The sequence below is a fragment of the Cladophialophora yegresii genome (assembly GCF_000585515.1).
Source record: "Cladophialophora yegresii CBS 114405 chromosome Unknown aczIN-supercont1.6, whole genome shotgun sequence".
Classification (NCBI taxonomy): domain Eukaryota; kingdom Fungi; phylum Ascomycota; class Eurotiomycetes; order Chaetothyriales; family Herpotrichiellaceae; genus Cladophialophora; species Cladophialophora yegresii.
The window spans coordinates 684,957-697,097 of NW_006913050.1; the positions used below are offsets into that span (position 1 = coordinate 684,957).

The window sequence follows — 12,141 nt, forward strand, 5'->3', positions numbered from 1 at the left end:
CGCTCCTACAAATTTCGACAGCTCTTCGATCTTTGGATAATGTCACTGACCTGCCGCTCGATTCACCATGATACTAATTAGGAGCATCCTTTTGCTCGCGTTCGCCTTGCTGGCAAGATGCCAAATAACATATACAGGATGTCACAATCATAGCACGGTTGAGTACGCTCACGGATTCCAAGCTCGGTCGGTGCTTGCTGACATCCCAGGTATTGCTACGGTCCTGATGGCGAAGAGACTCCTCTGACTACCTATTCAACCCCGCCTCCAGCTACACTCACAAGCGCACCAGACTCTATATTCAATGCTGTAACAACTACCGGCAGCGGTCAGACTACTGCTGTTACTAGATGCGTTTTGCAGGACTCGGAAATTGTGTGCATTAATGGAAATGGCGAAGAGGTGTTCGTCGAAGCGTCCGCGACGGCAGAGCCTCCATCCCAGTACACCGGCTGTCACACACATGGCGAAGAGCAGTTCTGCATCGCGCCTGACGGCGAGGAAGTCTTGGTACTATCGCTTGAAGACCATTCGGATGAACATGAGGGACATGATGATGCCGAAGAAGGTGAAGGCGGAGGAGAAAACTGCCACTTCCATGCTGGCGTCGAGCATTGTGTTGGCGCGGGCGAGTCAGAGTCATCTACAGAGTCGAGCCCGACTTGCAACTTACGCAAGCGAGATTATGACATCCCACTCAGAGTGGGAACCCTCTTCGCTGTCCTGGTCACCAGCAGCATTGGTGTGTTCGGACCCATCTTTCTCAATCAGCTCCCATTTGGAACGGTAGGAGGGATCGCACTATTAATCATGAAGCAATTCGGCACAGGCGTCATTGTTTCCACAGCTTTTGTGCATGTAAGTCTCTCAACTCTGGCCTGGGAAATAGACTCTGACAAGACCAGCTGTACACTCATGCATCCCTGATGTTCGCAAACGAATGCCTTGGGCGACTCAGCTACGAAGCTACGACTTCAGCCATTGTGATGGCAGGCATTTTCCTCGCGTTTCTTGTCGAATACGTTAGTCATCGTATTGTACTGCTACGCGCTCAGAGTTCCGATGGATCAGCAGCAAGTCAAACGGCCGACAGGGAAACCTCCTCACCAGACAAGACGGCGCCACAGCCAACCTTGGCGACGTTTGCTGATCACCATCTCCCATCATCTGGTCTCAATCAAAACACATACCTCAGTGTTCTGGTCATGGAAGCCGGCATCATCTTTCATTCCATTCTGATTGGACTTACACTCGTCGTCGCAGGGGATTCATACTACATTACGCTGTTCATCGTCATTGTATTTCACCAGTTCTTCGAAGGAATTGCGTTGGGTTCACGCATTGCGCTGTTGTCTGGCTCCCGACACCCTATGATACACAAACTCTTGATGGCCACAGCGTTCGCATTAATCACACCACTGGGTATGGCGATTGGTCTAGGCGTGCTCAATCATTTCAACGGCAACGATCCTTCGACCATTGTGGCAATAGGCACACTTGACGCGTTGAGCGCAGGGATCTTGTTATGGGTCGGCGTAGTCGAGATGTGGGCGAGAGATTGGGTGATCGCGGGCGGCGAGCTAGTTGATGCAAGACTCGGCAAAGTGCTTTATGCTGGCCTGTCGCTGGTGTCCGGAATGGTGCTGATGGGCGTTTTGGGTAAATGGGCGTGATGCCGCATAACAACAGCCTCCAAACCCTCGCGAAATGGTACAGCCAGGGAAACAAGACGGCAACGTTGATCCAGACCTGGACGCGGTCTGGCTCGCGGTAGACACTGAGATGTTAGAGAGTCCAGTTCTGGAGTTACGTCGGAGAGTGAAATCACTCAGGGTGTACGAGGGAGATAATTCTCACCGGAGTTGCATAGATGAGACTGGCTATCAGGAACAAGATTCGGGCTGGAAAAGACGACCAGGCACGAGGCACTATGAGGCCAAATAGCATACGGAACTCTTGTGATATTACACGTAGTAATCCCGGACGTCGACAAACAGCTGGGCAAGAGATAGTCATGTTGCTGGTGGACTCAATGGATCTCATGCTCATTCCAGAAAGGTGCTGAGCTGGTGTTGGTGCGATTATCGTTGTCGCCAAGGCGCTGGAGCTGGGTCCCTTTTATAGGATTAAGGGGGACCATTTCCAAGTCGAAAACCGGTCGACGATATATCGGTGGGAAGGCATCCACGGACCCGCACGCCAGACTACGAGACTGGAGACTCTGGACGGCCACAGAGTGATGATCCATGTTTAGCGCGAGGGACCGAAACGGTCGTCGAGGGGGCAGAGCGAGAGCCGGCGGGTGAGTGTGGGTGAGTGAAGGTGAGTGAAAGGTGAGGGCAGGTTAGTGGGGGGCGAGTGGTGTTTAAAAGCGGCGCCGGCCGGGTGAGGCGCGAGGTGAGCTCGGCGTCGATGGAACTCCTCTTGAGCTGCCAAGATCATGCATCGGTGCAGGCAACCTGGTCGATGTTCGACGTTGAGTGATAGCATCGGCATTACGTGGTAAGGTGAAAGGTGCTTCGTTGCAACCACGTGGATGCCGTTTCCAGGGGGAGTTGAAGTGTTCCAAGAACACTTTGCTTAGCCTGGTCCTCCTAGCTGCAATGGTCGTTCAATAGTTCTGCCATTGCTCAACACCATCACGGCTTCTTCGGCTCTGCAAGATGACTTCTGCCTTCTTTCGCCGCCCAACCGACGGGAGCTCTAACTCTAGCTCAAGCTCAGACGTTAATGAGTCCGACGAAGAAGAGCTGCATATTCTCCAAACAGATGTTGGAAATGAAAGCGAAACGCAGACCCTTACCACAGAATCATTGCCCAGCCATGGAAGTGTGTCTCAGGGGGATGATGTCGATGCAACAGCGGTCTCTAAAGTCGACCGACACCGCACCAATCTGCTGAACGCCCTCCTCGAGGACTTTGCCCGAAACAGAGCCAGTGACTACTTGAATGAGGCAGTCCCGGGGTCCAAGTTCGACAGATCATCACCTGAAGTCCAGGCATTGGCAGGAACCGTGTATCAACAGGTCAGCCAGTCACTGGCAATTACTGGCATTCTGCCAGCAAACAATGCAGCAGATAGCAATGCGCAAGTACGAGCGGCATACTTGGCAGGCATCGAGAGCATCGCGATAGCTGAGGTCCATGGTCACAGCATCCTGCCGGGACAAGCTCGGTCACAAATCCCACCACCCGGCCAACAGCTTGCCGTCACCACAGTAGGAAGCCAGAGACAGGATCTTGCCCCACAGTCCCGTCAACGGCAGCTCGGAAACCTCTTTTTACATCCAGCCGAGCATCCTTCGTCGACACCGTTCTCGGAACTGATCGTCTCGGCCCCTGAAGCGCGTCGCAGCCACTATGAGTCGAGTTTTCAACAACTTCGGTTGCTTGGGAAAGGAGGGTTTGGCCGAGTATATCACGCTTACAACATATTTGACAAGAAGGAGTACGCTGTTAAGAAGATCCCTTTAAGCCCTCGATTGTCGCGACGATACCGAGAGTCCGGGCACCAAGAGCTGGAAAACGTGCTCAGGGAAGTCCAAGCATTAGCCCAGCTGGAACACAACAATGTGGTTAGGTATCATGCCACGTGGATCGAGGAGCCAAAGCACACGCCCGACGCCATTTACCAGAGTAGAAACCGGAACATTGCAGTGCCGGGCAGGAGACTCATCGCTGATCGTGCAATGCACTCACCACCCAGTGCTCTTCGCACGCAATCTCCGATCCCCGATCACAGCGACGGCATTATCTTCGGTTCCGACAGTCGGTCAAGTATGCCTGTCTGTGAAGTGGAGGGCGACGCCCCAGCACCGGTGTGGTCTGTAGGCGACACTGATCCTGAACCTTCATCTGCACGAGCGTCGGAGATCTTCACGGATGGCAATGCTCGACCCGGTGTCACCCGTGACTCAGTCATGGACGATACGGTGTATGTACTGCATGTCCAGATGTCAGTGTATCCAACGACATTGGCACAATATCTAGCACCGGTACAACCGAACAGCAGGAGCGCGCTCAGCATACCAACCAAGAGACACTGTTTCCACCTAGTACCAGCGCTTCGCCTGTTGATGGGCATTCTATGTGGGTTGCAATACATCCACGCGAGGGGACTAATTCATCGGGACATCAAGCCCTCGAACATTTTCATTTCAACCTTGGATACTTCCGCGATAGGTCTTATCCCTGACGGCTATCATGACGTGGGATCCTGTGTTGGGTGCCCAGATCCCCGTCCGTACTTTGTCAACCCACGTATTGGTGATTTCGGTCTCGTCGCTGAGCTGGCGAGAAACGATGATGGCAATCAAGCAAAGAGCGCTGCGAAGCCTGTGGGAACGGAGTACTACAGGCCACCTTCAATGAAGACTTTCAAGGATAACCACGTTGATGAGAAATTGGACGTTTTCGCACTTGGGGTCATTCTTGTCGAGCTCTTGTGGCCATGTTCTACCAGCACCGAGCGGATGCACATTTTACGAGATGTGCAGAAAGGAAAGGTTCCACCTCGGTTGGGTGAGAAGATCGGACAGGAGGGACACGAAGCTAGCATCGGCCATTCGGTTATTCAGTGCATATCAGGAATGATCGAGAGGGATCCAGGGCGCCGATGGAGTTGCCCGCAGGTCAAGGAGTCAATAGAATCGATGCTGGAAAAGTGCAAGACATTAGCACCTATTGACAGTCATAGCGCTCTCAATGGGAGTGACGCGGCTGGCCTGGATGGGATGACCAAGGTCTTGAGCATAGATGAATCGACAGAGCAGGAGTCGAGGCAAAGCGTGGACGAGGCGGTCTAATCGACACATGCAGGACGGTATCTGTGTGACCTCCGCTGCTTCTGACCGCGCTTGCGGTTACCGTTGGTTGGACTGTACTTGCCAGGTTGTAACTAGGTCAGTGACTGCACGTGTTCAATCTGCTCCTCTGCCTTTTGAGATTGACAGTCAGCTCGCCGTTGGGAAGGACTGAACATGCTTTTGACCGCCAAAAGGTAGGATCCCACTAAGCTGGATCGTTGAGCTTACGGGTCAAAACCATACTCCTGTTGAAGCGGAAACCCTGACTATATTGTGACCACGTAAAACGCATGGCCATGGGAGAGCAATAGGTACATATATCTCCTTAACCGTGACTCGTGTCCAAAATGCAGAATCTCAAGCTCTCTCTGTAGTGGCTCAGGTGGCACAAGAGCAAGTCGTAGTTTAAACACTCCACAGTAGAGAGAGCACATACGGTCTAACATTCAGCCTCTAAAAGCGTTATCCGTCAATTTGCCGATGTTCGCCCGCGAAAGATTTCCTCTGCGGTCACTTTCGCTTCGGTTGAGGCCTAGAAATAAATTACTTTCCCAGGACAATGGCGACAGAAAGGCGAAATACATACCTCGACGCCGGAGTGTCGGAGGAATCAGACCGCGACACAGGCTACGACTCGGAAGCCGCGGAGATCTCCAAAGCCAGCCGAACGAGCAAGCGGCGGAAGATCCGGCACGAATACGCAGAACAAGATGATCAAGACGATGAGGGCGAAGTTGATTCCAGGATTGGGCAACGGACAAGCAGTCCACCCGTGGCACACGGCGCAGTTTACGCACACGCAGAGCCAGAGCAGCAGAGGGAGGCAAATGAGAATAATGACTCAGTGGGGGATGAAGACAATGCAGAGCCGGAGGAACAAGACGAGGATCTCCAAGGAAAGAGCCGTCAGACCTTGACGCAGCCGCAAAGCGAGCCTTTCCCCGTCCAGGAAGAAAAGACGAAGAAGAAGAAAGTCAAGGACAAAGACAAAAAGAAACCCACGCCTGGTGTTGTCTATCTTTCCTCGCTCCCTCCGTACCTCAAACCCTCGGCACTGCGCAACCTTCTCGACCAGCGCGGCTTCTCGCCCATCGCGCGGATCTTCCTCTCGCCGGCTTCAAAATCGAACAAATCACATTCCGCTGGTGGCAAGAACTCGCGCCAACTCTACACGGAAGGGTGGATTGAATTCGCGTCGAAGAAAACGGCGAAGAGATGCGCAGAGACGTTGAACGCCAGTACGGTGGGAGGCAAGAAGGGAGGGTATTATCGCGATGATGTGTGGAATATGAAGTACCTAAGGGGAATGAGGTGGGAGGAGTTGATGGCCGGCGTGAGGGAGGAGAAGCGGGAGATGGAGGGCCGGAGGGACGAAGAGAGGAGAACCATCGCGAGGGAGACGAGGATGTTTGTGGAGGGCGTGGAGGAGGGGCGGAGACGGGAGGGGATGAAGAGGAAGAGAGAGCAGAAGAGGAAGGACCCACATGCGGTGGGAGACGGTGAGCAGGAGGGCGAGCTTAAGAGAACGTGGCGTCAGAATGAAGTCCTCGGGAGCACGAGGAAAGATCACTCGGGAGGAGACGACAAGATTAGCGACGACGTCCGCCAAGTGTTGGGCAAGATCTTCTGATCTGGACATTTGGAGCTTCACCAGGTTCTAAGGGATATGCTGCACGGCCGTTGAATACGGTAAATTATGAAGCTATCTCGCCGTCTCCAGTCGGAACGGGTGTGCCTCGGTGTTGAACACAAATCGATCCAGACTCACGACGTTTGGCTCCTCGAACAGCAACCACATGTACTTCAAGGTCTCCGCCATCCAGAAACTCTCCATTCTGTCGGTCTTTTTCGACTCCGACAGCGTGACGTCTTCGATGCACGAGAAGCCATATGCCGTCCTGGTCTGCTTCATGATTGCCTCGAACATGTGCCACGCATCGTCGCGCAACGACTCATCACCCGTGATACGGTAGAGGACAAAGATGGACTCCAGGGCTTCTGGACGCAGATTGTATTGACGATCTGCGATGGCGGAAACGCCCTTTGCCAACCGCAGGCGTTGCGACTTTTGGCGGACACGCACATCATGCGGCAGGAGTTTGTCCTCGGGCGATTCGTCCTTGGTGTTGAGCTCAAACATGGCTTCCGCCCAGAGATGTTCGTCCCAGGGGCATTCGAGTTGCTCCGCGGGGCAAGGAACGGCATGAAACATCTCCGGCATGATGCCAGTTGCCATCTGGTCATACGCCCAGATACAGCCACGGACCAATTTCTTGGCCGTCTCCATATCCTCTGGCGTGCTGAATATCTTTGCTGCCAATGCAAACATGCCGCCTGCAAAACAGGCGAGATGTTGCGTTTGAGGTATCAGCTGCGTGTGTCCAGGTCTATAGGCCTTCACCAAGCCCGCTAGAAGAATGTCCTCGTTTGTCGGAGTCATTGGCCTGAAGAGGATCGAGCGTTTGATCGGGCCCTTGGCAATCTCGTAGAGCTTTCTATACTGTTCAGCACCGTCTCCCAGTAGTCGATACTCCTTGGGGAAGTACTCGTACACCGAGTCCGCGGACCCGCCCAGGGAGAAGGAGACGCCATCGAAGAAATGGCAATCCCTCGCGTTGACGATATGGGGGAATAACCCCGGAAACCGTGTCTGATTCTGCTGGCTTTCCAGGCAATCGGTCACGCGCTGCACGGCATCGTAGTACCGTGGATCCCCAGTCAACTGCGTGAGCCTCGTGAACTCGAGGCTGAGCGTGCCCAGCTCTGCAATCAACGTCTGCGCATTGGGTGCCTCTATCCCGGGCCCGATCTTCGACCACTTCGTGACCGGCATGTGATTCTGCGTGTCGAACGCCTCGTACAGCATGTCCCCCAGCTCCCTCGCCTTGTCCAGCAAGACCGGATACCTGCCCTCGCTCACATCGTACGCGCCGATCAGACCACCGAGGTATCGGATCGTCGTCTCAAACACGTTGATCGGCAGCTGCGTGGCCGTGGTGAAGTCAATGTCCGCGACCGCCGCGACGGCCTCGTCAAACTCGCCCGTCATGCCCATCAGGTAGAGCGTGTCGAGCGCGTCGACCAGCGTGACGGACCAGCCGCCCAATGTCTTGCGGGACCCGCCCGTCACGGGGGCGAGTTCATCGTGGAGCCAGGCTTTCTGGCGGTAGCCGTGCCACGAATGGACCATTGCCTCCTTAATTATTTCAAGACGAGCGAGTCGAGTTTTGTCGTCCGCAGCATGGCCGGCGACTGCTGCCTTGAAGTCATGCTGGATCCGGGGCAAGACCCGCGCGGCGACCGTCCGCAGGGGTATGTAGCTGGACACCGGGTTGAGGAGGTGGTTTGGTCCGATGCCGTATTGGCTATGGTAGTTACTCACCCTGTCGTAGGTTGTTTCTACGAACCGTTCCTGCAGGCCCCAGAAGAGGACCAGTAGCGTGCAGGCGGCGGTGGAGAGGAGGATAATCCTTCTCAAGCGGATGGCCATCGGAAGTTGATGGCGAGGACTTGAGCGTCGAGATCAGCACGATCCAGCATGCCGATGTCCGTGCCAACACAGTATACAGTACGCAGAAGCCGCCGTAGGCTCCTGCCTGCCTGGATCGCTGAATCCAAGCCACGAGGACTTTTACGTCTCGGTGCTCATAGTCTGTTACGGCTCGTGTCAGAGCCTCGTCGCCGAGCCAGCCTTGAGCTTGGCCTGAGGCCCCAAGGCGGGAGTTCCGGATAATTAGGGCACCTCGTACGGCGTACATATTGGCTCTCGTAGGCGCGACAGGCTCGCGTCTGCTGCCTCGCTTGCCCAGGCGGCAGGATGCACGCAATGCGACCCGACGATCGGGCCGCCTAACTAACCACATTATTTTTATCACACTCCAGCTCATCTTCTTCCTTGTCTACGAGCTTCACCATGTGTCTCCACGTCGCAGTGTCTCATGCTCTGAACATCTTCGTCCCCTCGGAAATAACGTGTCTAACCTCACAGTGCATGCTTGAAAAGCCGAACACGATCATTCGCCGATGCCGCGATCCGCCCAATCTCGCAAGTCCCGCTAACTCAGGCACAGCCGCAAACACGGGCCGCTGATCTTCGCCGGAACCATGGGCTTCTGGGTCGCGGAGGGGTTTTCCATGCCTTCGGGTGGCGCCCCTTTTTATGCTTTGGCTTGCTTTGCTCCACAAGGCGAGCGCCGCTTGGGTATGTTCTGTCTGTCATCACGAAGTAGCAGGGACCGGCCTTGAAGCAGGGGAGGTTGGATGCCCGATTTCTTTCCCATGGCATGAATGCACTGCTTGCTGCTTTCTGTCGTCGAGTTATATACTGCTGCAACGTCCATACCAGTCAGTCCTTTGAGCATTCGAAAGTCATTCTTTTGAGAGCAGTTCCTCTCACTCACTCGCTTGAAAACATTCGTTATCACAGTCATTCGTTTGCTACAATCTCGATTCTATTCATTTCCGGCCGGTCGATCTGTTTGAATATCCAGGCCATCCGCCGATCTTAGTACTGGTCCATCATTTCACAAAACTCCCAAACCAAGATGAAGTCAAGTCAACTGATCGCCCTCGCGGCTACAACGATCTCCGGAGCAGACGCCTACTTCCGAGGTTTCAACATCGGCGCCAACCTGCCCAGTGGAGCCTGTCGAAGCCAGTCCGACTGGGAGTTCGCGTTCAACAAGATCGCCAGCTTCCCCGGCAACTTCAACAGCGCTCGCCTGTACGCCTCAGGCGACTGCAATACCCTGGCCAACGCCGTGCCCGCCGCCCTGAACACGGGGACCACGCTGCTGGTCGGCATCTGGACGGAAGATAACGCCCACTACGAGGCGGAGAAGCAAGCGCTCCTCGAAGCCATCCAACAGTACGGCAAGGACTGGATCTTGGCAGTGTCTGTGGGCTCCGAGGATCTCTACCGCGGCGACACCGACGCCAACACCTTGGCTTCCCAGATCAACGATGTGAGGGGCATGCTCTGGGGCCTCGGCGCCAGCGACAAGTCGGTTGGGCATGTTGATACGTGGACCGCGTGGGTGGACGGCGCCAACACCCCGGTGATCCAGGCTGTCGATTGGCTGGGTAACGACGCATACCCGTACTGGGAGGGCGTCTCGATCGACAACGGTGCCGCCAGCGATGCGTACTGGGCGGCTGTCGAAAAGGTGCGCGCCGTCGCTCAGGGCAAGGACGTCTGGACGACCGAGACGGGCCAGCCTATCTCCGGGGATACTGTGGGTAATGCGGTTCCCTCGGTCGAGAGTCTCCAGACGTACTGGTGGCAGGTCACCTGCGCCAGCTTGAACAGCTTGAACTATTTCTTCTACGATCTCGACGACTTTACCGCCTCGCCCAGCTTTGCTGTTGTCGATGCGAACTACAACCCGTTGATTGATATGACGTGCGGGTCGTGAGGGGGCAGTCAGGTCGGCCCGAAGCTGCCGTATATATACAATACTGTCCAGTGGCTCAACAACATTGAGCCGTCCAATCCCTACATTGAAACAACATAGACAACTCTTTCTTGCATAGCGCGGTTAGAAGAGGGACCTCGGCCATGATATAGACTCAATTTTCTTGTACACAGTACATACTACATACGCTACGAGGTATTCTATGGATCAATCTGTTTTTCCAGATTGAGCAACGCTGCCTCCACCGTTCTCATACCTCATTCTCGGGCGGTGATATGGAGCTCTTTCTTTTGAATCCAGAGCCAGTGCCGCACCCAAATCTCTCGACCACGTCACTTCAAGCCAGTACTCCCGGCGGCGTCTCAATAGGGCCATTGTTATAGGGCATGGTTGGCGTATCTGGTCCAGGTCTCTGTCAAAGTTGCTTGCTGAGCACTTGCGGCTGATGTAAAGGACGCAGAACCCGTGTAAAGCTGGCAATCGAGGGGCTCGCTTTCTGGTTTGCGTGATCCTTATCTCTTTGTCAGAACAGTCGCGTGTGAGGAAGTTGCTGGTGTTCGATATCGTGTTTGTCGTGGCCAAGGCGGGAATGCCCTTATGTATCGTGTTCGTGGACCTGTGTGGTCAATAATGCGTGCTATATACCCGGTTACGGCCGAGTCAAGGAGACCAAAACTATATCCCATCCCACATGACGAGGGACCACGACCCACTGCTGATGAAGTCCCGGTCTATTCCTAAGCCTTCACGTCCCTCCACTCCTCGGAACAGACAAGTAACAAAAGAAGTTCGTCAAGCAAAGAACAAGGAAGAAGAGGTAAAAGTGACACAACTCGCACAGCTCAGAACGGCAAAACGGCGTGATATCACGGAAGTATCAATTGATGTCGGCTGGACTGTCGCACGTCATCATCGCTGCTGGTTTTGTTCACAAGGAACGTTTCCAACAGTGAGCGTGACGAGCGACCGGCCCCTTTTGAATCGTTCTTGCTCGGTAGAGACGTCGACGGTGAGCCAGCCTCCTGATGGCCGTGTCGACGCCCACGAAAGCGGTTTGGGAATATGGAAGAGTACCTAGCAGGGAGTGGTAGTCGGTTGAGCCGTGGGTCGAGTCGAGTCGAGACGGTTGTGGTATGTGGGAGTACGGACAGAGGCTGTGAACGCTGTGTTCAGATGAAGGGGGAGTGGTCCTCACTCCTGCTCGTAGACTTGTCGCATTCTCATGGCGCACTGTGTACGCCGTGCCGGTTCTAGAACAATGCTCGCACTCCGGAAGAGTGACGTTGAGGCGTTTCTCTGCGCGGCATACGGAGTAAATCAACCCGTCTTGGCCTTTGGTCCTCCTGCGGATGAAGTCAACACACTAATAACTCCGCTGTACCACTCGAGGAAGTCGAGCCCAGAGCTCGCACCGGCTGTGACTCATCCGCCGACGGGAAGCAGCATATTGTCTGACACGGTAACATATAGCAGCTCCACCTCGTTGAAGGGTCGAGAGGGGGTGAAGGTCATCAGAATCCCATCGTCTGACACGCGGTTACACTCGGTCCAAGTCCCAGTTACGCAATATGGCATAGTTCAATGCGTTCGATCCGCCTTGGCCGACGAGCAGCCCAGTGTGACTTGAACCTCCTCCCACTTCCACTTCCCCTTTCCTTCTCTCTCTCTCTTCATACCTCTCACATCCCGCCTTGCGGACCAGGCAAGCAAGCAAGGCACCCAGATCACGACCCCGTCCTGAGCAGACGTCAACTTGGAAAATAGTGAACAATGGCTGTCAACGTCTTCGTCCGGCCTGTTCGAGAGCTCGTTGCCCTCTACCCGCCATAAGGATCTCCTATGGCCCGTGTGGGAATATCAATGTCCGGTCTTGCAAAGTCAATATCCTCGGTCCTATCCTCTGGTCCATGTCAATCGTCAAT

The 12,141-nt window shown here is 54.6% G+C and overlaps 5 protein-coding genes across 5 annotated transcripts; 4 read left to right on the top strand and 1 right to left on the bottom strand.

The window, feature by feature from the left end:
- Positions 1-67: 67 nt before the first annotated feature.
- Positions 68-1,673, top strand: A1O7_08254 (uncharacterized protein; the record flags this gene model as incomplete). Its single annotated transcript, XM_007762247.1, has 3 exons — positions 68-162; positions 210-858; positions 906-1,673. 3 exons carry the CDS (start codon positions 68-70, stop codon positions 1,671-1,673), a joined length of 1,512 nt encoding a protein of 503 aa, XP_007760437.1.
- A 990-nt stretch (positions 1,674-2,663) lies between these two features.
- Positions 2,664-4,805, top strand: A1O7_08255 (PEK protein kinase; the record flags this gene model as incomplete). Its single annotated transcript, XM_007762248.1, has 1 exon — positions 2,664-4,805. One exon carries the CDS (start codon positions 2,664-2,666, stop codon positions 4,803-4,805), a length of 2,142 nt encoding a protein of 713 aa, XP_007760438.1.
- A 559-nt stretch (positions 4,806-5,364) lies between these two features.
- A1O7_08256 (uncharacterized protein) lies at positions 5,365-6,435 on the top strand (the record flags this gene model as incomplete). Its single annotated transcript, XM_007762249.1, has 1 exon — positions 5,365-6,435. The coding sequence occupies one exon, from the start codon at positions 5,365-5,367 to the stop codon at positions 6,433-6,435; it is 1,071 nt and encodes a 356-aa protein (XP_007760439.1).
- Positions 6,436-6,507: 72 nt separating this feature from the next.
- A1O7_08257 (uncharacterized protein) lies at positions 6,508-8,295 on the bottom strand (the record flags this gene model as incomplete). Its single annotated transcript, XM_007762250.1, has 1 exon — positions 6,508-8,295. The coding sequence occupies one exon, from the start codon at positions 8,293-8,295 to the stop codon at positions 6,508-6,510; it is 1,788 nt and encodes a 595-aa protein (XP_007760440.1).
- Positions 8,296-9,349: 1,054 nt separating this feature from the next.
- On the top strand, positions 9,350-10,219 carry A1O7_08258 (uncharacterized protein; the record flags this gene model as incomplete). The annotated part of the gene is made up of 1 exon (XM_007762251.1): positions 9,350-10,219. One exon carries the CDS (start codon positions 9,350-9,352, stop codon positions 10,217-10,219), a length of 870 nt encoding a protein of 289 aa, XP_007760441.1.
- Between the last annotated feature and the right edge of the window lie 1,922 nt (positions 10,220-12,141).